Here is a 23,790-nt window from a genome sequence, read left to right as displayed (position 1 = left end):
CAGCCACATAATATACACCAGCGCCCCCCCCCTAGACCTTCTGTCTGAGGACAACTAGGGTCACCCAGCCACATAATATACACCCAGCGCCCCTAGACCTTCTGTCTGAGGACCAACTAGGTTCACCCAGCCACATAATAATACACCCAGCGCCTAGACCTTCTGTCTTAGGACAACTAGGTCACCCAGCCACATAATAATACACCCAGCGCCCTAAGCCTTCTGTCTGAGGACCAACTAGGTCACCAGCCACATAATAATACACCACGCCCCTAGACCTTCTGTCTGAGGACCAACTAGGGTCACCCAGCCACATAATAATACCCCAGCCCCCTAGACCTTCTGTCTGAGTGACCAACTAGTCACCCATCCACATAATAATACAACCCACGCCCGCAGACCTTCTGTCTGAGGACCAACTAGGTCACCCCAGCCACATAATATACACCCAGCGCCCTAGACCTTCTGTCTGAGGACCAACTAGGTCACCCAGCCACATATAATACACCCAGCCCCCTAGACCTTCTGTCTGAGGACCAAACTAGGGTCACCAACACATATAATATACACCCCGCCCTAGACCTTCTGTCTGAGGACCAACTAGGTTCACCCAGCCACATAATAATACACCCAGCGCCTAGACCTCTGTCTGAGGACCAACTAGGGTCACCCAGCCACATAATAATACACCCAGCCCCCTAGACCTTCTTTGTCTGAGGACCAACTAGGGTCACCCAGCCACATAATAATACACCAGCGCCCCCTAGACCTTCTGTCTGAGACCAACTAGTTTCACCCAGCCACATAATAATACACCCAGCCTGCCTAGACCTTCTGTCTGAGGACCAACTAGGGTCACCCGCCACATAATATACACCCAGCGCCCCTAGACTTCTGTCTGAGGACCAACTAGTCCCCAGCCACATAATAATACCCAGCCTGCCTAGACCTTCTGTCTGAGGACCAACTAGGGTCACCCACCACATAATAATAACCCAGCCCTAACCTTCTGTCTGAGGACAACTAGGGTCACCCAGCCACATAATAATACACCACGCCCTAGACCTTCTGTCTGAGGACCAACTAGTTCACCCAGCCACATATATTACACCCACCTGCGCCTAGACCTTCTGTCTGAGGACCAACTAGGGTCACCCAGCCACTAATAATACACCCGCGCCCCTCTACCTTCTGTCTGAGGACCAACTAGGTCACCCAGCCACATAATAATACCCCAGCGCCCCTAACCTTCTGTCTGAGGACCAACTAGTTCACCCAGCCACTAATAATACACCCAGCGCCCTAGACCTTTTCTGGTCTATAGGACCAACTAGGGTCACCCAGCCACATAATAATACACCCAGCGCCCTAACCTTCTTCTGAGGACCAACTAGGGTCACCCGCCACATAATAATACACCAGCGCCCTAGACTTTCTGTCTGAGGACCAACTAGGGTCACCCAGCCACATAATAATACACCCAGCGCCCTAGACTTCTGTCTGAGGACCAACTAGGGTCACCCAGCCACATAATAATACACCCAGCCGCCCTAGACCTTCTGTCTGAGGACCAACTAGGAGTCACCCACACATAATAATACACCCACGCCCCCTAGACCTTCTGTCTGAGGACCAACTAGGGTCACCCACCACACTAATAATACACCCAGCGCCCCTAGACCTTCTGTCTAGGACCAACTAGGTCACCCAGCCCATAATAATACACCCAGCGCCCCTAGACCTTCTGTCTGAGGACCAAACTAGGTTCACCCCCACATAATAATACACCGCAGCGCCCTAGACCTTCTGTCTGAGGACCAACTAGGTCACCCAGCCACATAATAATACACCCAGCGCCCTAGACCTTCTGTCGAGGACCAACTAGGGTCACCCCAGCCACATATAATACACCCCGCGCCCTAGACCTTCTGTCTGAGGACAACTAAGGGTCACCCAGCCACATAATAATACACCCAGCGCCCTAGACCTTCTGTCTGAGGACCAACTAGGTTCACCCAGCCACATAATAATCACCCCGCGCCTAGACCTTTGTCTGAGGACACTAGGGTCACCCAGCCACATATAATACACCCAGCGCCCCCTAGACCTTCTGTCTGAGGACCAACTAGGGTCACCCCACACATAATAATACACCCAGCGCCCTAGACCTTCTGTCTGAGACCAACTAGGTCACCCATCCACATAATAATACACCCAGGCCCCTAGACCTTCTGTCTGAGGACCAACTAGGGTCCCACACATAATAATACACCCAGCGCCCTAGACTTCTGTCTGAGGACAACTAGGGTCACCCACCACATAATAATACACCCCCGCCCCCTAGACCTTCTGTCTGAGGACCAACTAGGTCACCCAGCCACATAATAATACACCCCCAGCGCCCTAGACCTTCTTTCTGAGGACCAACTAGTTCACCCAGCCACATAATAATACACCCAGCCGCCAGTACCTTCTGTCTGAGACCAACTAGGGTCACCAGCCACATAATAATACCACCAGCGGCCCTAACCTTCTGTCTTAGACCAACTATGGGTCACCCAGCCACATAATAATACACCCAGCGCCCTAAAGACCTTCTGTCTGAGACCAACTAGGTTCCCAGCCACATAAATACACCCAGCCGCCCTAGACCTTCTGTCTGAGACCAACTAGGTCACCCACCCACATAATAATACACCCAGCGCCCTAGACCTTCTGTCTGAAGGACCAACTAGGGTCACCCAGCCACATAATAATACACCCAGCCGCCCAAGACCTTCTGTCTGAGGACCAACTAGGGTCACCCACCCTAATAATACACCCAGCGCCCCCTAGACTTCTGTCTGAGGACCAACTATTGTCACCCAGCCACATTATAATACACCCAGCGCCCTAGACCTTCTGTCTGAGGACCAACTAGGGTCACCCCGCCACATAATACACCCAGCGCCCTAGAACCTTCTGTCTGAGGACCAACTGGGTCACCCAGCCACATACTAATACCCCAGCGCCCTATACCTTCTGTCTGAGGACCAACTAGGTTCACCCGCCACATAATAATACACCCAGCCTGCCCTAGCTTCTGTCTGAGGACCAACTAGGGTCCACCCAGCCACATAATAATACACCCAGCGCCCCCTAGCCCTCTGTCTGAGGACCAACTAGGTCCACCCACACATAATAATACCCCAGCCCCCTAAACCTTCTGTCTGAGACCAACTAGGGTCACCCACCACATATATATCCACACGCCGCCCTAGACCTTCTGTCTGAGGACCAACTAGGGTCACCCAGCACATAATAATAAACCCAGCGCCCCTAACCTTCTGTCTGAGGACCAACATAGGGTCACCCACCACATAATAATACCACCCAGCCGCCCTAACCTCTGTCTGAGGACCAACTAGGGTCACCCAGCCACATAATAATACACCCAGCGCCTATACCTTCTGTCTGAGGACCAACTAGGTCACCCAGGCCACATAATAATACACCCAGCGCCCTAGACCTTCTGTCTGAGGACCAACTAGGTTCACCCAGCCACATAATATACACCCAGCGCCCTAGACCTTCTGTCTGAGACCAACTAGGGTCACCCACCACATAATAAACAACCCAGCCCCCCTAGACCTTCTGTCTGAGGACCAACTAGGGTCACCCAGCACATATGAACACCCCAGCGCACCCTAGACCTTCTGTCTGAGCCCCAACTAGGGTCACCCAGCCACATAATAATACACCCAGCGCCCTAGACCTTCCTGTCTGAGGACCAACTAGGGTCACCATCCACATAATAATACACCCAGCGCCCAGACCTTCGTCTGAGGACCAACTAGGGTCACCCAGCCACATAATAATCACACCTCAGCGCCCTAGACCTTTTGTCTGAGGACCAACTAGGGTCACCCAGCCACAATATAATACACCCAGCGCCCTAGACCTTCTGTCTGAGGACCTAGGGTCACCCAGCCACATAATAATACACCCAGCCGCCCTAGACCTTCTGTCTGAGGACCAACTAGGGTCACCACCCAGCCACATATAATACACCCAGCGCCCTAGACCTTCTGTCTGAGGACCAACTAGGTCACCCAGCCACATAATATACACCCACGCCCTAACCTTCTGTCTGAGGACCAACTAGGGTCACCCAGCCACATAATAATACACCCAGCGCCCATACCTTCTGTCTGAGGACCAACTAGGGTCACCCACCACATAATAACACCCAGCCGCCCTAGACCTTCTGTCTGAGGACCAACTAGGTTCACCCAGCCCACATAATAAACACCCCTCGCCCTAACCTTCTGTCTGAGACCAACTAGGGTCACCCGGTGACCCTGTTTGTGTCCCTCAGACAAGGTCTAGGGGCGCTGGGTGTATTATTATTGGCTGGGGACGTCCTAGTGGTCATCAGACGAGATGTTCTAGGGCGCTGGTGTATTATTATGGTTAGTTGTGCCTCTTTGGTCCTCCACAAAGGTCTAGGCGCTAGTTGTGATATTATGTGGCTGGTTCCTAGTTGGTCTCAACAGAAGTCTAGCGCTGGGTATAGTAATTATGTGTCGGTGACCCTAGTTGGTCCTCAGACAGAAGGTCTAGTAGGGGCGCTGGGTGTAATTTATTATGTGGCTTGGTGCCCTTAGTTGGTCCTCAGACAGAAGGTCTAGGGCGCTGGTTGTATTATTATGTGGCTGGGTGAACCTAGTTGGTCCTCAGACAGAAGGTCTAGGGGGCGCTGGGTGTAGTATTATGGGCTAGGTGACCCTAGTTGGTCCTCAGACAGAAGTCTAGGGCGCTGGGTGTATTATTATGTGGCTAGGGTGACCTAGTTGGTCCTCAGACAGAAGGTCTGGGCGCTGGGTGTATTATTAGGTGGCTGGGTGACCCTAGTTGGTCCTCAGACAGAAGGTCTAGGGGCGCTGGGTGTATTAGTATGTGGCTAGGGTGACCCTAGTTGGTCCTCAGACAGAAGGTCTGGGGCGCTGGGTGTATTATTATGTGGCTGGGTGACCCTAGTTGGTCCTCAGACAGAAGGTCTAGGGTGCGCTGGGTGTATTATTATGTGGCTGGGTGACCCTAGTTGGTCCTCAGACAGAAGGTCTAGGGTGCGCTGGGTGTATTATTATGTGGCTTGGGTGACCCTAGTTGGTCCTCAGACAGAAGGTCTAGGGGCGCTGGGTGTATTATTATGTGGCTGGTGACCCTAGTTGGTCCTCAGACAGAAGGTCTAGGGGGCGCTGGGTGTATTATTATGTGGCTGGGTGACCCTAGTTGGTCCTCAGACAGAAGGTCTAGGGCGCGCTGGGTGTATTATTATGTGGCTGGGTGAACCTAGTTGGTCCTCAGACAGAAGGTATAGGGCGCTGGGTGTATTATTATGTGGCTGGGTGACCCTAGTTGGTCCTCAGACAGAAGGTATAGGGCGCTGGGTGTATTATTATGTGGCTGGGTGACCCTAGTTGGTCCTCAGACAGAAGGTCTAGGGCAGGCTGGGTGTATTATTATGTGGCTGGGTGAACCTAGTTGGTCCTCAGACAGAAGGTCTAGGGGGCGCTGGGTGTATTATTATGTGGCTGGGTGACCCTAGTTGGTCCTCAGACAGAAGGTCTTGGGCAGGCTGGGTGTATTATTATGTGGCTGGGTGACCCTAGTTGGTCCTCAGACAGAAGGTCTAGGGCGCTGGGTGTATTATTATGTGGCTGGGTGACCCTAGTTGGTCCTCAGACAGAAGGTCTAGGGCAGGCTGGGTGTATTATTATGTGGCTGGGTGAACCTAGTTGGTCCTCAGACAGAAGGTATAGGGCGCTGGGTGTATTATTATGTGGCTGGGTGACCCTAGTTGGTCCTCAGACAGAAGGTATAGGGCGCTGGGTGTATTATTATGTGGCTGGTTGACCCTAGTTGGTGCTCAGACAGAAGGTCTAGGGCAGGCTGGGTGTATTATTATGTGGCTGGGTGAACCTAGTTGGTCCTCAGACAGAAGGTCTAGGGGGCGCTGGGTGTATTATTATGTGGCTGGGTGACCCTAGTTGGTCCTCAGACAAAAGGTCTAGGGGGCGCTGGGTGTATTATTATGTGGCTGGGTGACCCTAGTTGGTCCTCAGACAGAAGGTCTAGGGCGCTGGGTGTATTATTATGTGGCTAGGTGACCCTAGTTGGTCCTCAGACAGAAGGTCTAGGGCGCTGGGTGTATTATTATGTGGCTGGGTGACCCTAGTTGGTCCTCAGACAGAAGGTCTAGGACGCTGGGTTTATTATTATGTGTCTGGGTGACCCTAGTTGGTCCTCAGACAGAAGGTCTAGGGGGCGCTGGGTGTATTATTATGTGGCTGGGTGACCCTAGTTGGTCCTCAGACAGAAGGTCTAGGGCGCTGGGTGTATTATTATGTGGCTGGGTGAACCTAGTTGGTCCTCAGACAGAAGGTCTAGGGCGCTGGGTGTATTATTATGTGGCTGGGTGACCCTAGTTGGTCCTCAGACAGAAGGTCTAGGGCGCGCTGGGTGTATTATTATGTGGCTGGGTGACCCTAGTTGGTCCTCAGACAGAAGGTCTAGGGCGCTGGGTGTATTATTATGTGGCTGGGTGACCCTAGTTGGTCCTCAGACAGAAGGTCTAGGGCGCTGGGTGTATTATTATGTGGCTGGGTAACCCTAGTTGGTCCTCAGACAGAAGGTCTAGGGCGCGCTGGGTGTATTATTATGTGGCTGGGTGACCCTAGTTGGTCCTCAGACAGAAGGTCTAGGGCGCTGGGTGTATTATTATGTGGCTGGGTGACCCTAGTTGGTCCTCAGACAGAAGGTCTAGGGGGCGCTGGGTGTATTATTATGTGTATGGGTGACCCTAGTTGGTCCTCAGACAGAAGGTCTAGGGCAGGCTGGGTGTATTATTATGTGGCTGGGTGACCCTAGTTGGTCCTCAGACAGAAGGTCTAGGGTGCGCTGGGTGTATTATTATGTGGCTGGGTGACCCTAGTTGGTCCTCAGACAGAAAGTCTAGGGGGCGCTAGGTGTATTATTATGTGGCTGGGTGACCCTAGTTGGTCCTCAGACAGAAGGTTTAGGGCGCTGGGTGTATTATTATGTGGCTGGGTGACCCTAGTTGGTCCTCAGACAGAAGGTCTAGGGCGCTGGGTGTATTATTATGTGGCTGGGTGAACCTAGTTGGTCCTCAGACAGAAGGTCTAGGGTGCGCTGGGTGTATTATTATGTGGCTGGGTGACCCTAGTTGGTCCTCAGACAGAAGGTCTAGGGGGCGCTGGGTGTATTATTATGTGGCTGGGTGACCCTAGTTGGTCCTCAGACAGAAGGTCTAGGGCAGGCTGGGTGTATTATTATGTGGCTGGGTGAACCTAGTTGGTCCTCAGACAGAAGGTATAGGGCGCTGGGTGTATTATTATGTGGCTGGGTGACCCTAGTTGGTCCTCAGACAGAAGGTATAGGGCGCTGGGTGTATTATTATGTGGCTGGGTGACCCTAGTTGGTCCTCAGACAGAAGGTCTAGGACAGGCTGGGTGTATTATTATGTGGCTGGGTGAACCTAGTTGGTCCTCAGACAGAAGGTCTAGGGGGCGCTGGGTGTATTATTATGTGGCTGGGTGACCCTAGTTGGTCCTCAGACAGAAGGTCTAGGGCAGGCTGGGTGTATTATTATGTGGCTGGGTGAACCTAGTTGGTCCTCAGACAGAAGGTCTAGGGGGCGCTGGGTGTATTATTATGTGGCTGGGTGACCCTAGTTGGTCCTCAGACAAAAGGTCTAGGGGGCGCTGGGTGTATTATTATGTGGCTGGGTGACCCTAGTTGGTCCTCAGACAGAAGGTCTAGGGCGCTGGGTGTATTATTATGTGGCTGGGTGACCCTAGTTGGTCCTCAGACAGAAGGTCTAGGGCGCTGGGTGTATTATTATGTGTCTGGGTGACCCTAGTTGGTCCTCAGACAGAAGGTCTAGGGGGCGCTGGGTGTATTATTATGTGGCTGGGTGACCCTAGTTGGTCCTCAGACAGAAGGTCTAGGGCGCTGGGTGTATTATTATGTGGCTGGGTGAACCTAGTTGGTCCTCAGACAGAAGGTCTCGGGCGCTGGGTGTATTATTATGTGGCTGGGTGACCCTAGTTGGTCCTCAGACAGAAGGTCTAGGGCGCTGGGTGTATTATTATGTGGCTGGGTGACCCTAGTTGGTCCTCAGACAGAAGGTCTAGGGGGCGCTGGGTGTATTATTATGTGGCTGGGTGACCCTAGTTGGTCCTCAGACAGAAGGTTTAGGGCGCTGGGTGTATTATTATGTGGCTGGGTGACCCTAGTTGGTCCTCAGACAGAAGGTCTAGGGCGCTGGGTGTATTATTATGTGGCTGGGTGAACCTAGTTGGTCCTCAGACAGAAGGTCTAGGGTGCGCTGGGTGTATTATTATGTGGCTGGGTGACCCTAGTTGGTCCTCAGACAGAAGGTCTAGGGGGCGCTGGGTGTATTATTATGTGGCTGGGTGACCCTAGTTGGTCCTCAGACAGAAGGTCTAGGGCAGGCTGGGTGTATTATTATGTGGCTGGGTGAACCTAGTTGGTCCTCAGACAGAAGGTATAGGGCGCTGGGTGTATTATTATGTGGCTGGGTGACCCTAGTTGGTCCTCAGACAGAAGGTATAGGGCGCTGGGTGTATTATTATGTGGCTGGGTGACCCTAGTTGGTCCTCAGACAGAAGGTCTAGGGCAGGCTGGGTGTATTATTATGTGGCTGGGTGAACCTAGTTGGTCCTCAGACAGAAGGTCTAGGGGGCGCTGGGTGTATTATTATGTGGCTGGGTGACCCTAGTTGGTCCTCAGACAGAAGGTCTAGGGCAGGCTGGGTGTATTATTATGTGGCTGGGTGAACCTAGTTGGTCCTCAGACAGAAGGTCTAGGGGGCGCTGGGTGTATTATTATGTGGCTGGGTGACCCTAGTTGGTCCTCAGACAAAAGGTCTAGGGGGCGCTGGGTGTATTATTATGTGTCTGGGTGACCCTAGTTGGTCCTCAGACAGAAGGTCTAGGGGGCGCTGGGTGTATTATTATGTGGCTGGGTGACCCTAGTTGGTCCTCAGACAGAAGGTCTAGGGCGCTGGGTGTATTATTATGTGGCTGGGTGAACCTAGTTGGTCCTCAGACAGAAGGTCTCGGGCGCTGGGTGTATTATTATGTGGCTGGGTGACCCTAGTTGGTCCTCAGACAGAAGGTCTAGGGCGCTGGGTGTATTATTATGTGGCTGGGTGACCCTAGTTGGTCCTCAGACAGAAGGTCTAGGGCGCGCTGGGTGTATTATTATGTGGCTGGGTGACCCTAGTTGGTCCTCAGACAGAAGGTCTAGGGGGCTGGGTGTATTATTATGTGGCTGGGTGACCCTAGTTGGTCCTCAGACAGAAGGTCTAGGGCGCTGGGTGTATTATTATGTGTCTGGGTGACCCTAGTTGGTCCTCAGACAGAAGGTCTAGGGGGCGCTGGGTGTATTATTATGTGGCTGGGTGACCCTAGTTGGTCCTCAGACAGAAGGTCTAGGGCGCTGGGTGTATTATTATGTGGCTGGGTGAACCTAGTTGGTCCTCAGACAGAAGGTCTCGGGCGCTGGGTGTATTATTATGTGGCTGGGTGACCCTAGTTGGTCCTCAGACAGAAGGTCTAGGGCGCTGGGTGTATTATTATGTGGCTGGGTGACCCTAGTTGGTCCTCAGACAGAAGGTCTAGGGCGCGCTGGGTGTATTATTATGTGGCTGGGTGACCCTAGTTGGTCCTCAGACAGAAGGTCTAGGGGGCTGGGTGTATTATTATGTGGCTGGGTGACCCTAGTTCGTCCTCAGACAGAAGGTCTAGGGCGCTGGGTGTATTATTATGTGGCTGGGTGAACCTAGTTGGTCCTCAGACAGAAGGTCTAGGGCGCTGGGTGTATTATTATGTGGCTGGGTGACCCTAGATTGGTCCTCAGACAGAAGGTCTAGGGCGCTGGGTGTATTATTATGTGGCTGGGTGACCCTAGTTGGTCCTCAGACAGAAGGTCTAGGGCAGGCTGGGTGTATTATTATGTGGCTGGGTGACCCTAGTTGGTCCTCAGACAGAAGGTCTAGGGCGCGCTGGGTGTATTATTATGTGGCTGGGTTACCCTAGTTGGTCCTCAGACAGAAGGTCTAGGGCAGGCTGGGTGTATTATTATGTGGCTGGGTGACCCTAGTTGGTCATCAGACAGAAGGTCTAGGGCGCGCTGGGTGTATTATTATGTGGCTGGGTGACCCTAGTTGGTCATCAGACAGAAGGTCTAGGGCAGGCTGGGTGTATTATTATGTGGCTGGGTGACCCTAGTTGGTCCTCAGACAGAAGGTCTAGGGCGCTGGGTGTATTATTATGTGGCTGGGTGAAACTAGTTGGTCCTCAGACAGAAAGTCTAGGGGGCTGGGTGTATTATTATGTGGCTGGGTGACCCTAGTTGGTCCTCAGACAGAAGGTCTAGGGCGTGCTGGGTGTATTATTATGTGGCTGGGTGACCCTAGTTGGTCCTCAGACAGAAGGTCTAGGGGGCTGGGTGTATTATTATGTGGCTGGGTGACCCTAGTTCGTCATCAGACAGAAGGTCTAGGGCGCTGGGTGTATTATTATGTGGCTGGGTGAACCTAGTTGGTCCTCAGACAGAAGGTCTAGGGCGCTGGGTGTATTATTATGTGGCTGGGTGACCCTAGTTGGTCCTCAGACAGAAGGTCTAGGGCAGGCGGGGTTGTATTATTATGTGGCTGGGTGACCCTAGTTGGTCCTCAGACAGAAGGTCTAGGGCGCGCTGGGTGTATTATTATGTGGCTGGGTTACCCTAGTTGGTCCTCAGACAGAAGGTATAGGGCAGGCTGGGTGTATTATTATGTGGCTGGGTGACCCTAGTTGGTCATCAGACAGAAGGTCTAGGGCGCGCTGGGTGTATTATTATGTGGCTGGGTGACCCTAGTTGGTCCTCAGACAGAAGGTCTTGGGCAGGCTGGGTGTATTATTATGTGGCTGGGTGACCCTAGTTGGTCCTCAGACAGAAGGTCTAGGGGGCGCTGGGTGTATTATTATGTGGCTGGGTGACCCTAGTTGGTCCTCAGACAGAAGGTCTAGGGCAGGCTGGGTGTATTATTATGTGGCTAGGTGACCCTAGTTGGTCCTCAGACAGAAGGTCTAGGGGGCGCTGTGTGTATTATTATGTGGCTGGGTGACCCTAGTTGGTCCTCAGACAGAAGGTCTAGGGGGCGCTGGGTGTATTATTATGTGGCTGGGTGACCCTAGTTGGTCCTCAGACAGAAGGTCTAGGGCGCTGGGTGTATTATTATGTGGCTGGGTGACCCTAGTTGGTCCTCAGACAGAAGGTCTAGGGGAAACTGGGTGTTTGGACACCAGACTTTAGACACTGTTTGAGAAAAAGTATATTTTCTTGTATATATTTCCCATTTGAGTCCATATGGAGTGCAATCTGTGGCTTGTGTATGTCCTCAGTGGGTGTGGGGGGGGTTGTCAGGAGGGCTATCAGGGTGGCTGACAGGGGGGGTGCTGAGAGGTGGTGGGATCCCCTGGGCTTGGGGTTCTTCATTTGTCTGTCCTGCTGTGATGTCGATGTGGTCAGGGTCTGGGTTGGACTGTTCTGCTGTGGTGTCAAGACTTTTGTCGGGAGCTGAGGTGGGCTGTTCTGCTGGCTTCTCTGCGGGGGTGGCCACCTCTCTAATGAGTTGTTCTCTGTCACACGCCATCCCCCTCACCCTCTCCCCCAGCAGTCTGATCCTCTCCTCTAGTGCTCTGTTCTGCTCCTGCTCTTTCTCCTGTTGATGTTGTCTCACTACAGTCCAGAGTGCAGATATGTCTCTCTCCGGGTCTGGTTGAGGCGGTGTTGTTGAGCTGGAGGATTTTTTTGTGCTGACGAGTGTGTTCACCTCTTGTTCCAGCTCCACCTGCCTTACCTCCAGCTGGATGTATTTATCCTTCATTTCATTGAGGGGGTAGTACTCTGTGCTGGGAGGTTGACTTTCTGCTTGGGGTTCCTCATCTGTAGGGTTATATAATGAAGAGGTCTGGTCAACCCGCTCGGGGTGGGTGTCTTTCTCAAGAGAGAGCTTCTCCTGCTGGGCTAAATCTTTGATAATGTGAAAGTCCAGCTGAAACTGTTTGGGGTTGCCCTGTACCATTACTGTTCGAGATTTGTATACGTTCACATTTCCTGACTCAGAGTCCTGGTTGTCTAGTATCCTGAGTTTCCACCCATCGGTAACACCCCCCCCTCTTAATAAAGGGGTAGTGTGTTAATATAGCACTGTGTTATGCCAGGGGATGGTCTGTGTGGAATTTATTTTATTTAACCTTTATTTAACTAGGCAAGTCAGTTAAGAACAAATTCTTATTTTACAATGACGGCCCAGGAACAGTGGGTTAACTGCCTTGTTCAGGGGCAAAACCACAGACCTTCACCTCGTCAGCTCGGGGATTCGATCAAGCAACCTTTCGGAAGATGAAGTTGCTTATGTTCCCATTTTTATAACAGTCAGCAAAAAGTGTCTCTTGATTTTCCATAAGGAGCTTAATTTTGTACTCTTTTCATGTCTTAACATGTTTTACATAGAGAGGGTCCTGTATTTTAATGACCTCTGAACAGCGGGAGGCGGCTTCAAAGCCCTCTGCATTTGGTTGAGGTAGACTGTGTGACTCTCCTGCCCTTGTTCGGCTCAAGGGCTTCGACACCTCTCACGTCAGTGCTAATTGAAGCCGCTCTGTGTGTATCCAAAGGTGGTCAATGAAATTAGCACTGTGATGTCCCGGGTAGAACAAGAGAAGCCAGAACCCCATATAAAGAATGGCCAAGTTAATTGAAATGCTTCATTATGTGGGCTTCCGAGTAGTGCAGCGGTCTAAGGCACTGCATCTCAGTGCTAGAGACCCTGGTTCGAATCCAGGCTGTATCACAACCGGCCAGGATTGGGAGTCCCTCAGGGCGGCGCACAATTGGCCCAGCGTCGTCCGGTGTGGGCCGTCATTGCAAATAAGAATTTGTTCTTACCCAGTAACAAAGTACCCAGACACTAAGGAATCTGTCTGAAGTTATTCTCATATTATTATTGACTTTGTTGTAAAGTTTCAGGTAAAAAAGTTTTATTTCCAACAACCTGCACTCTTCCATATTCTCTCCTTCTCACCTCCCTCTCTCCTTTCTCTCTCTCCTTCTCACCTCCCTCTCTCCTTTCTCTCTCTCCTTCTCACCTCCCTCTCTCCTTTCTCTCTCTTCTTCTCCCTTCTTCTTTCCTCCTTCTAAATCTCATTTTTTTCAGAGGGCATTGCAGGTTGCTTAGAAACCTTCTCAACATCTGGTTGGGGGTGATTATTCCAGACCAAAGCAGCAGAGCTGGAGCTTTACAAGGAGGGCAGCCTCCCTCGTCTGTGGAGCCCAGATAGTGGCTCAAAAACATTCCTCTCTCTGTCTTAATTGACTGTCAGACTGAAGTCAGACTGAAGCCATTATGAGGAAAAAAAGAGTCATATTTCCCATGCTTCACATTACAATGTGTGACTGGCTAATGGATGAAGGACTCAAGACTTCTGTTACACTCACACCAGCAGGGGGATTGTTTCTGGATAATTGGTGTGGATTTATGGCTGTGTGAATGTGAGTGTGGCTGTCTGTATGTGTATGTGGCTGTGTGTGTATGTGTGTACGTGGCTGTGGGTGTGTGTAGCTGTGTGTGCTTGTTTGTGTATGAATGTACGAGTGTGTCCCGTACCTTTCCTCTCTGTTCTGCCCCACACACACTCGTCCTGCGTGGCGCGGGGTGGGGTTGCTGCAGGACCTCTGTCGGACCTGGAAGCCAATGCCACAGCTGGTGCTACAGGGGATCCACAGACTCCAGGGGCTCCACACACCATTCCTATGGAGACATCACAGAACACAAGGTTACACACACAGAGAGTGAGAGGTGTAGATAAAGATAGAACGCTTGCTATTCAGTTAATGTTTCTGCTATCCAATAAAATATACACTGCATTTCATGTATTATCCTAAACATGAACTGAACGCTTTCAGTGTCTGTGTGAGCAGAGGGCAGATGGAATGACTGACATATACCAATGGAAAGACAGACAGACAGACAGACAGACAGACAGACAGACAGACAGACAGACAGACAGACAGACAGACAGACAGACAGACAGACAGACAGACAGACAGACAGACAGACAGACAGACCACTAGACAGACAGACAGACAGACATACAGAAATACAGAATAAGACAGACAGACAGACAGACCACCAGACAGACAGACAGACAGACAGACAGACAGAACTAAAGACAATCAGTTAGACGACAGACAGGCAGACTGACAGACAGACAGAAAGAACAATAGGCAGACAGACAGACAGAACTAAAGGCAGTCAGTTAGACAGACAGACAGATTACTAGGCAGACTGACAGACACAGACAGACAGACAGACAGACAGACAGACAGACAGACAGACAGACAGACAGACAGACCACCAGACAGACCGACAGACAGACAGACAGACAGACAGACAGAACTAAAGACAATCAGTTAGACAGACAGACAGGCAGACTGACAGACAGACAGAAAGAACAATAGGCAGACAGACAGACAGACAGACAGACAGAACTAAAGGCAGTCAGTTAGACAGACAGACAGACAGACAGACAGACAGACAGACAGACAGACAGAACTAAAGACAATCAGTTAGACAGACAGACAGGCAGACTGACAGACAGACAGAAAGAACAATAGGCAGACAGACAGACAGAACTAAAGGCAGTCAGTTAGACAGACAGACAGATTACTAGGCAGACTGACAGACAGACAGACAGACAGACAGACAGACAGACAGACAGACAGACAGACAGACAGACAAACAAAACAATAGACAGACAGACATAACTAAAGACAATCAGTTAGACAGACAGACAGACAAAACAATAGACAGACAGACATAACTAAAGACAATCAGTTAGACAGACAGACAGACAGACAGAAAGAACAATAGGCAGTCAGTTAGACAGACAGACAGACAGACAGACAGACAGACAGACAGACAGACAGACAGACAGAAAGAAAGAACACTAGGGAGACAGACAGACAGACAGACAGACAGACAGACAGACAGACAGAACTAAAGACAGACAAACAAAACAATAGACAGACAAACAGACAGACAGACAGAACTAAAGACAATCAGTTAGACAGACAGACAGGCAGACTGACAGACAGACAGAAAGAACAATAGGCAGACAGACAGACGGACAGAACTAAAGGCAGTCAGTTAGACAGACAGACAGATTACTAGGCAGACTGACAGACAGACAGACAGACCACTAGACAGACCACCAGACAGACAGACAGACCACCAGACAGACAGACAGACAGACAGACAGACAGACAGACAGACAGACAGACAGACAGACAGACAGAACAATAGACAGTCAGCCAGCCAGACAGACAGAACAATAGACAGTCAGTCACACAGACATACAGAATAAGACAGTCAGTCATACAGACAGACAGTCAGACAGACAGACAGACAGACAGACAGACAGACTATATACCTGGAGCAGTTGGCGACCTCAACGCTGAGTCCGTGACAGGACTGACCCCCACACTGGGGTTTGGGATTATCACAAGGCCTGGTTCTACACAGACAGGAACCAGCACTGCCCCCATCAGTATGGCTACAGGCCCCCCAGCCTGTCCATGGCCCAAACCCTCCATCCAACGTCACGTTACGCACCTGGGGAGATCACAGGGAGGAGGGAGAAAATACTTCAAACTAGGGTGGAGGTCAACAGAAAAGAAAGAAGGACATAGGGACAGAATGAAGGAGAGAGATGTAAATCTAATGCACCATGGGTAAAACACAGGGAAGGAGTTGGAATAGGGGGAGAAGGTTGGGGAGGATGGCGGGAAGAGTTAGGGAGAGACATAATTATGCATAATCAGGAAAGATGACTAAAACTGATATTCATGTATATTCACAAGGGTAATCATTAGAGATATAGAGAGAGATATGGATATATATATATATATATATGAGAGAGAGAAAGAGAGAGAGAGATATGGAGATATAGAGATATGGTGATATAGAGATATGGAGATATAGAGATATGGTGATATAGAGATATGGTGATATAGAGATATGGAGATATGGAGATATAGAGATATAGAGATACAGAGATATGGAGATACAGAGATATGGTGATATAGAGATATGGTGATATAGAGATATGGTGATATAGAGATATGGAGATATGGTGATATGGAGATATAGAGATATAGAGATATGGTGATATAGAGATATAGAGATATGGTGATATAGAGATATGGTGGTATAGAGATATAGAGATATGGAGATATAGAGATATAGAGATATAGAGATATGGTGATATAGAGATATAGAGATATGGTGATATAGAGATATGGAGATATATACAGTGGGGCAAAAAAGTATTTAGTCAGCCACCAATTGTGCAAGTTCTCCTTGTAACTTCTTCTTTAAGAGGCTCCTCTGTCCTCCACTCGTTACCTGTATTAATGGCACCTGTTTGAACTTGTTATCAGTATAAAAGACACCTGTCCACAACCTCAAACAGTCACACTCCAAACTCCACTATGGCCAAGACCAAAGAGCTGTCAAAGGACACCAGAAACAAAATTGTAGACCTGCACCAGGCTGGGAAGACTGAATCTGCAATAGGTAAGCAGCTTGGTTTGAAGAAATCAACTGTGGGAGCAATTATTAGGAAATGGAAGACATACAAGACCACTGATAATCTCCCTCGATCTGGGGCTCCACGCAAGATCACACCCCGTGGGGTCAAAATGATCACAAGAACGGTGAGCAAAAATCCCAGAACCACACGGGGGGACCTACTGAATGACCTGCAGAGAGCTGGGACCAAAGTAACAAAGCCTACCATCAGCAAGGGCATTGAAGATGAAACGTGGCTGCGTCTTTCAGCATGACAATGATCCCAAACACACCGCCCGGGCAACGAAGGAGTGGCTTCGTAAGAAGCATTTCAAGGTCCTGGAGTGGCCTAGCCTGTCTCCAGATCTCAACCCCATAGAAAATCTTTGGAGGGAGTTGAAAGTCCGTGTTGCCCAGCAACAGCCCCAAAACATCACTGCTCTAGAGGAGATCTGCATGGAGGAATGGGCCAAAATACCAGCAACAGTGTGTGAAAGCCTTGTGAAGACTTACAGAAAACGTTTGACCTCTGTCATTGCCAACAAAGGGTATATAACAAAGTATTGAGATAAACTTTTGTTATTGACCAAATACTTATTTTCCAACAATAGAGATATAGAGATATGGAGATATAGAGATATAGAAATTCTGAGATGTATCCAAAGGAGGCAATATATGAATTAAAAGGGAGTATGATTTTTTAAATTATAATTAACAAGGGACCAAACACATAGTTCAGCTTAGTAAAACACAAGGGAAATTAATGATGAGAGGGAAAAAAACTATTCACATTCAGATACATATTTACTGATATACATGCAGGTGAGCATGTCCATTTGTATCAAACAGAAAATGGTGCATTGTTTTGATAGCAATGTGTTAGCCATATGGGCTAACTATGGAAACCATTGGTGTTGAACCAACCCCACGGGTGATATGAGCCACGTAACGGTTACATCTTTGTGTGAAGAGCATTTGAACAACAAGAAAAGAAAGGCTTGAAATGTCACTGCTTTGGTGGGAACTGAAATAAAATATGCCCTTCTATTATTGGTAATTGAACCCAGTCAACAGTCTAAATGGGAAGACTTTACTATGAGAGAAGCACATTCTAATGAATGGAGAGAGAAGATGCAGAGAGAGAGAACAGAGAGGGAAAGACCAGAGAGGAAGCGAGAGAGAGAGAGAGCAAAAGGGAGAGAGGGAGGAAGAGAGAGAGAGAGGAGGGGGAGCAGAGAAAGAGAGAGAGAGAGGAGGGGGAGCAGAGAAAGAGAGAGAGAGAGAGAGAGGAGGGGGAGCAGAGAAAGAGAGAGGAAGACAGAGAGAGAGCGAGAGAAAGAGAAAGAGAGAAAGAGAAAGAGAAAGAGAGAAAGAGACAGAGAAAGAGACAGAGAAAGAGACAAAGAGAGGGAGAGAGGGAGAGAGGGAGAGAGAGAGGGAGAGAGGGAGAGAGACGGAGAGAGACGGAGAGAGAGAGAGACCAGAGAGTGGAAGAGAGAGAGTGAGGGGAGGGAGACAGATAAAGAAGCGTGTAATTTCTGCTAATGAGATGAAAGGCTAGAATAGATGGTCATGTGATGAAAGGCTGGAATAGATGGTCATGTGATGAAAGGCTAGAATAGTCGCTAATGAGATGAACAGCTAGAATAGATGGATGGACAAAATAATGATATTTTGCTGCTGAGGCGAGGGCTAGATAAAGCAATCGTTTGTGGTGGGAAGAAACGTGTTTTGTATATCATATACTCTAGGAAACATCACAGCAAGAATAATGTATTAGTTCACGGTTTCAGTGGAATTGCATCAGCAGACTTCTCTGTCTTCTCTATCGTTTCTCAATAGGTAATTGTTTCATTCTTGGGTTTGAAATCAATATGCTGTATAGTGGGAAGGAATGGGATGCTTCCATTCTGTTTCAGGTTGAGTTTGAAATGTTAAAAACACAAGGTGAATGGGATGCCTTCATTCTGTTTCAGGTTGAGTTTGAAATGTTAAAAACACAAGGTGAATGGGATGCCTTCATTCTGTTTCAGGTTCAGTTTGAAATGTTAAAAACACAAGGTGAATGGGATGCCTTCATTCTGTTTCAGGTTGAGTTTGAAATGTTAAAAACACAAGGTGAATGGGATGCCTTCATTCTGTTTCAGGTTCAGTTTGAAATGTTAAAAACACAAGGTGAATGGGATGCCTTCATTCTGTTTCAGGTTCAGTTTGAAATGTTAAAAACACAAGGTGAATGGGATGCCTTCATTCTGTTTCAGGTTCAGTTTGAAATGTTAAAAACACAAGGTGAATGGGATGCCTTCATTCTGTTTCAGGTTCAGTTTGAAATGTTAAAAACACAAGGTGAATGGGATGCCTTCATTCTGTTTCAGGTTCAGTTTGAAATGTTAAAAACACAAGGTGAATGGGATGCCTTCATTCTGTTTCAGGTTCATTTTGAAATGGTAAAAACACAAGGTGAATGGGATGCCTTCATTCTGTTTCAGGTTGAGTTTGAAATGTTAAAAACACAAGGTGAATGGGATGCCTTCATTCTGTTTCAGGTTCAGTTTGAAATGTTAAAAACACAAGGTGAATGGGATGCCTTCATTCTGTTTCAGGTTGAGTTTGAAATGTTAAAAACACAAGGTGAATGGGATGCCTTCATTCTGTTTCAGGTTGAGTTTGAAATGTTAAAAACACAAGGTGAATGGGATGCCTTCATTCTGTTTCAGGTTCAGTTTGAAATGTTAAAAACACAAGGTGAATGGGATGCCTTCATTCTGTTTCAGGTTCAGTTTGAAATGTTAAAAACACAAGGTGAATGGGATGCCTTCATTCTGTTTCAGGTTCAGTTTGAAATGTTAAAAACACAAGGTGAATGGGATGCCTTCATTCTGTTTCAGGTTCAGTTTGAAATGTTAAAAACACAAGGTGAATGGGATGCCTTCATTCTGTTTCAGGTTCAGTTTGAAATGTTAAAAACACAAGGTGAATGGGATGCCTTCATTCTGTTTCAGGTTCAGTTTGAAATGTTAAAAACACAAGGTGAATGGGATGCCTTCATTCTGTTTCAGGTTGAGTTTGAAATGTTAAACACACAAGGTGAATGGGATGCCTTCATTCTGTTTCAGGTTGAGTTTGAAATGTTAAACACACAATGTGAATGGGATGCCTTCATTCTGTTTCAGGTTCAGTTTGAAATGTTAAAAACACAAGGTGAATGGGATGCCTTCATTCTGTTTCAGGTTCAGTTTGAAATGTTAAAAACACAAGGTGAATGGGATGCCTTCATTCTGTTTCAGGTTGAGTTTGAAATGTTAAAAACACAAGGTGAATGGGATGCCTTCATTCTGTTTCAGGTTCAGTTTGAAATGTTAAAAACACAAGGTGAATGGGATGCCTTCATTCTGTTTCAGGTTGAGTTTGAAATGTTAAAAACACAAGGTGAATGGGATGCCTTCATTCTGTTTCAGGTTCAGTTTGAAATGTTAAAAACACAAGGTGAATGGGATGCCTTCATTCTGTTTCAGGTTCAGTTTGAAATGTTAAAAACACAAGGTGAATGGGATGCCTTCATTCTGTTTCAGGTTGAGTTTGAAATGTTAAAAACACAAGGTGAATGGGATGCCTTCATTCTGTTTCAGGTTCAGTTTGAAATGTTAAAAACACAAGGTGAATGGGATGCCTTCATTCTGTTTCAGGTTGAGTTTGAAATGTTAAAAACACAAGGTGAATGGGATGCCTTCATTCTGTTTCAGGTTGAGTTTGAAATGTTAAACACACAAGGTGAATGGGATGCCTTCATTCTGTTTCAGGTTGAGTTTGAAATGTTAAACACACAATGTGAATGGGATGCCTTCATTCTGTTTCAGGTTGAGTTTGAAATGTTAAAAACACAAGGTGAATGGGATGCCTTCATTCTGTTTCAGGTTCAGTTTGAAATGTTAAAAACACAAGGTGAATGGGATGCCTTCATTCTGTTTCAGGTTGAGTTTGAAATGTTAAAAACACAAGGTGAATGGGATGCCTTCATTCTGTTTCAGGTTCAGTTTGAAATGTTAAAAACACAAGGTGAATGGGATGCCTTCATTCTGTTTCAGGTTGAGTTTGAAATGTTAAAAACACAAGGTGAATAGGATGCTTCCATTCTGTTTCAGGTTCAGTTTCATTGCCTAAAAAAGACATTCGGTGAACATGGTGACTAAGATTAAATGTTTTACTTTAGTTCAAACTTGAACAAAAACAAACTTTTAAAATCTTTAACAAAAACTCAGTTCTTCCCTATTGTTTATTTCAACAGCACCAGATGGTATATAGGTTGGTCAAGCTGTCTCCTGTCTACCCACTCACTGAGGTACACATTACACCTAGGAACAGGTCCCTATCCAAACCTTACCTGCAAAAACATGTCAAATATAAACTTAGTTAAAATCACAAAAGCCTATTATAGTAATGTGAATACATCTACAGTACCTACAGTAACATCACAAAAGCACCATTGACTTCGTAGTCATTTTTATCCCCAATATTCCTCTCTTTTCTCTTTTAACAGTTACACCGATACTTCAGGATTTTAGCAATGAGGCCCTTTATCTACGTCCCCAGATTCAGATTAATTTGTGGATACCATGTTTATGTGTCTGCGTGCAGTTTGAAGGAAGTTGCTAACTAGCACTTGCGTAATTGGTAACTAGCGTTAGCGCAATGACTGGAAGTTTATTGATATTTGCTAGCATGCTAGTAGATACCCATACACTTCCAGTCATTGCGCTAACGCTAGTTAGCATTGGCTCACAAAACTACCTCTAACTTCCTTCATACTGGACACAGAGACAAAAAAAATGGTATCCACAAGTTCATCTGACTCCATTGAAGTGGGGAAGCAGGACTGCCAGTCGTCAGTATGTCTATGGAAGTCCTACAACAATAACCAAATGACTCACAGTTTGTCTGGGCAACACAGGAATCCATTGTTCCGCTGGCAAACAGGAAGTTATTGTAAAATATCATTTGTTCTCATTCTCAATGATTTACCTGACTAAATAAAGGTTACATAAGCAAATGGTATGTTCCCCTCTTGTCTTTGGCAGTCATCAAAAGGAAGGAAGCAGGGCCAGAGATCAGGACACCTGTAATAGGGTCTGTGTTTACAATGTCTTTTAGCTGACTATGATGTCATCAGACGGAGACAGCCAGTGCTCTCTGACCAGTAGAGTGTACCATTTAGGTCTGACGATGAACTTCAAAGAGACTGTATGAGTAATGGTTTGGTGTGTTTGTGCATGTTCGTGAGTGTGTGTGTGAGTGAGTGAATGTGTGTGTTTGTGTGTGTGTGTGTGTGTGTGTGTGTGTGTGTGTGTGTGTGTGTGTGTGTGTGTGTGTGTGTGTGTGTGTGTGTGTGTGTGTGTGTGTGTGAGTGAGTGAGTGAGTGAGTGAGTGAGTGAATGCGTGTGTGTGTGTGTGTGTGTGTGTGTGTGTGTGTGTGTGTGTGTGTGTGTGTGTGTGTGTGTGTGTGTGTGTGTGTGTGTGTTTGCCAACAGATACTGTTGAGCATGGAACCACATACAAGACCAGGGCAGCACTCAATACTGCTCATGGTCACTGCCTCAGAATGGATGTCTGTCAGGCACACGACAATTACCCTTTCATTTAGCGGTGTCGCAGTGAAATCAATCCCCCCAATTGGGAGGTGGAAGAATGAACGGGCGGACTGCTGAGAATGAGGTAATGATCACGAAGACAGTGGAGATTGATTGAGTAAGCACCCCTATTCATTTCAACAGGAATTGCTGGGGAGAAAATGCATTTCCCAGAGGGTGACTGTGTGTGTGTGTGTGTGTGTGTGTGTGTGTGTGTGTGTGTGTGTGTGTGTGTGTGTGTGTGTGTGTGTGTGTGTGTGTGTGTGTGTGTGTGTGTGCGTGCGTGCGTGCGTGCGTGCGTGCGTGCGTGCGTGCGTGCGTGCGTGCGTGCGTGCGTGCGTGTGTGTGTGTGTCTGTGTGTGTGTGTGTCTGTGTGTGTGTGTTTGGTATAGTGCATTCTGGGTACTCACAGGGCATTTAGTGATGCTCTGTTCCCATTGGCTCATGCTGACGCTCTCCTCCAGGGTGGTACACTTCCTTAACACCAGGTCCCAGCCACAGTAGGGGTCCCTCGCCCCCACACACCCCCTGACAGAGTGGAGAGAGAATAGTGATTGATTGATTGATTAATATATTAAATAATGAGAGAGAAGGAGCGAGAAGGAGAGAGAAGGAGACGGAAGGAGAGAGGAGAGAGATAGAAGGAGAGAGGAGGAGACAGAAGGAGAGAGGAGGAGAGAGGAGATAATGAGACAGAAGGAGAGAGGAGGAGAGACGAGGAGAGAGGAGGAAACAGAAGGAGAGAGGAGGAGAGAGGAGAGAATGAGACAGAAGGAGAGAGGAGAGAGACAGAAGGAGAGAGAAGGAGAGAGAAAGAGACAGAAGGAGAGAGGAGGAGAGGGGAGAATGAGACAGAAGGAGAAAGCAGGAGAGAGAAGGAGAGAGGAGACAGAAGGAGAGAGGAGGAGACAGAAGGAGAGAGGAGGAGCGAGAAAGAGACAGAAGGAGAAAGAAGGAGAGAGAAGGAGAGAGAAGGAGAGAGGAGAAAGAATGAGAGAGGAGGAGAGAGAAAGAGAGAGAAGGAGAGAGGAGGAGAGAGGAGGAAACAGAAGGAGAGAGGAGGAGAGAGGAGAGAATGAGACAGAAGGAGAAAGCAGGAGAGAGAAGGAGAGAGAAGGAGAGAGGAGACAGAAGGAGAGAGAAGGAGACAGAAGGAGAGAGGAGGAGAGAGAATGAGACAGAAGGAGAAAGAAGGAGAGAGAAGGAGAGAGGAGAGAGGAGGAGAGAGAAAGAGACAGAGGAGAGAGGAGGAGAGAGGAGAGAATGAGACAGAAGGAGAGAGAAGGAGCCAGAAGGAGAGAGGAGACAGAAGGAGAGAGGAGAGAGGAAGAGAGAGGAGGAGAGAGGAGAGAGCAGGAGACAGAAGAAGAAAGGAGGAGAAAGAAGGAGAGAAAGAGACGGAAGGAGAGAGGAGGAGAGACGAGGAGAGAGGAGGAAACAGAAGGAGAGAGGAGGAGA

General features: G+C 48.1%; 1 protein-coding gene across 1 annotated transcript in view; it reads right to left on the bottom strand.

The window, feature by feature from the left end:
* Nucleotides 1-23,790, bottom strand: part of LOC120050435 (semaphorin-5A-like) — a 275,882-nt gene that overhangs the window by 118,754 nt on the left and 133,338 nt on the right. Inside the window, exons 11-13 of the mRNA XM_038997025.1 lie at nucleotides 22,743-22,860; nucleotides 15,570-15,751; nucleotides 13,745-13,888 (exon numbers count right to left, since the gene is read on the bottom strand). Of these exons, the coding sequence (XP_038852953.1) occupies nucleotides 13,745-13,888; nucleotides 15,570-15,751; nucleotides 22,743-22,860 (444 nt within the window). The remainder of the gene's footprint in view (nucleotides 1-13,744; nucleotides 13,889-15,569; nucleotides 15,752-22,742; nucleotides 22,861-23,790) is intronic.

This window comes from Salvelinus namaycush, chromosome 7 (assembly GCF_016432855.1).
Source record: "Salvelinus namaycush isolate Seneca chromosome 7, SaNama_1.0, whole genome shotgun sequence".
In the NCBI taxonomy this organism is placed as follows: domain Eukaryota; kingdom Metazoa; phylum Chordata; class Actinopteri; order Salmoniformes; family Salmonidae; genus Salvelinus; species Salvelinus namaycush.
Note: the sequence above shows the minus strand (reverse complement) of the source record. Positions and strands in the feature narration are given on the sequence as shown.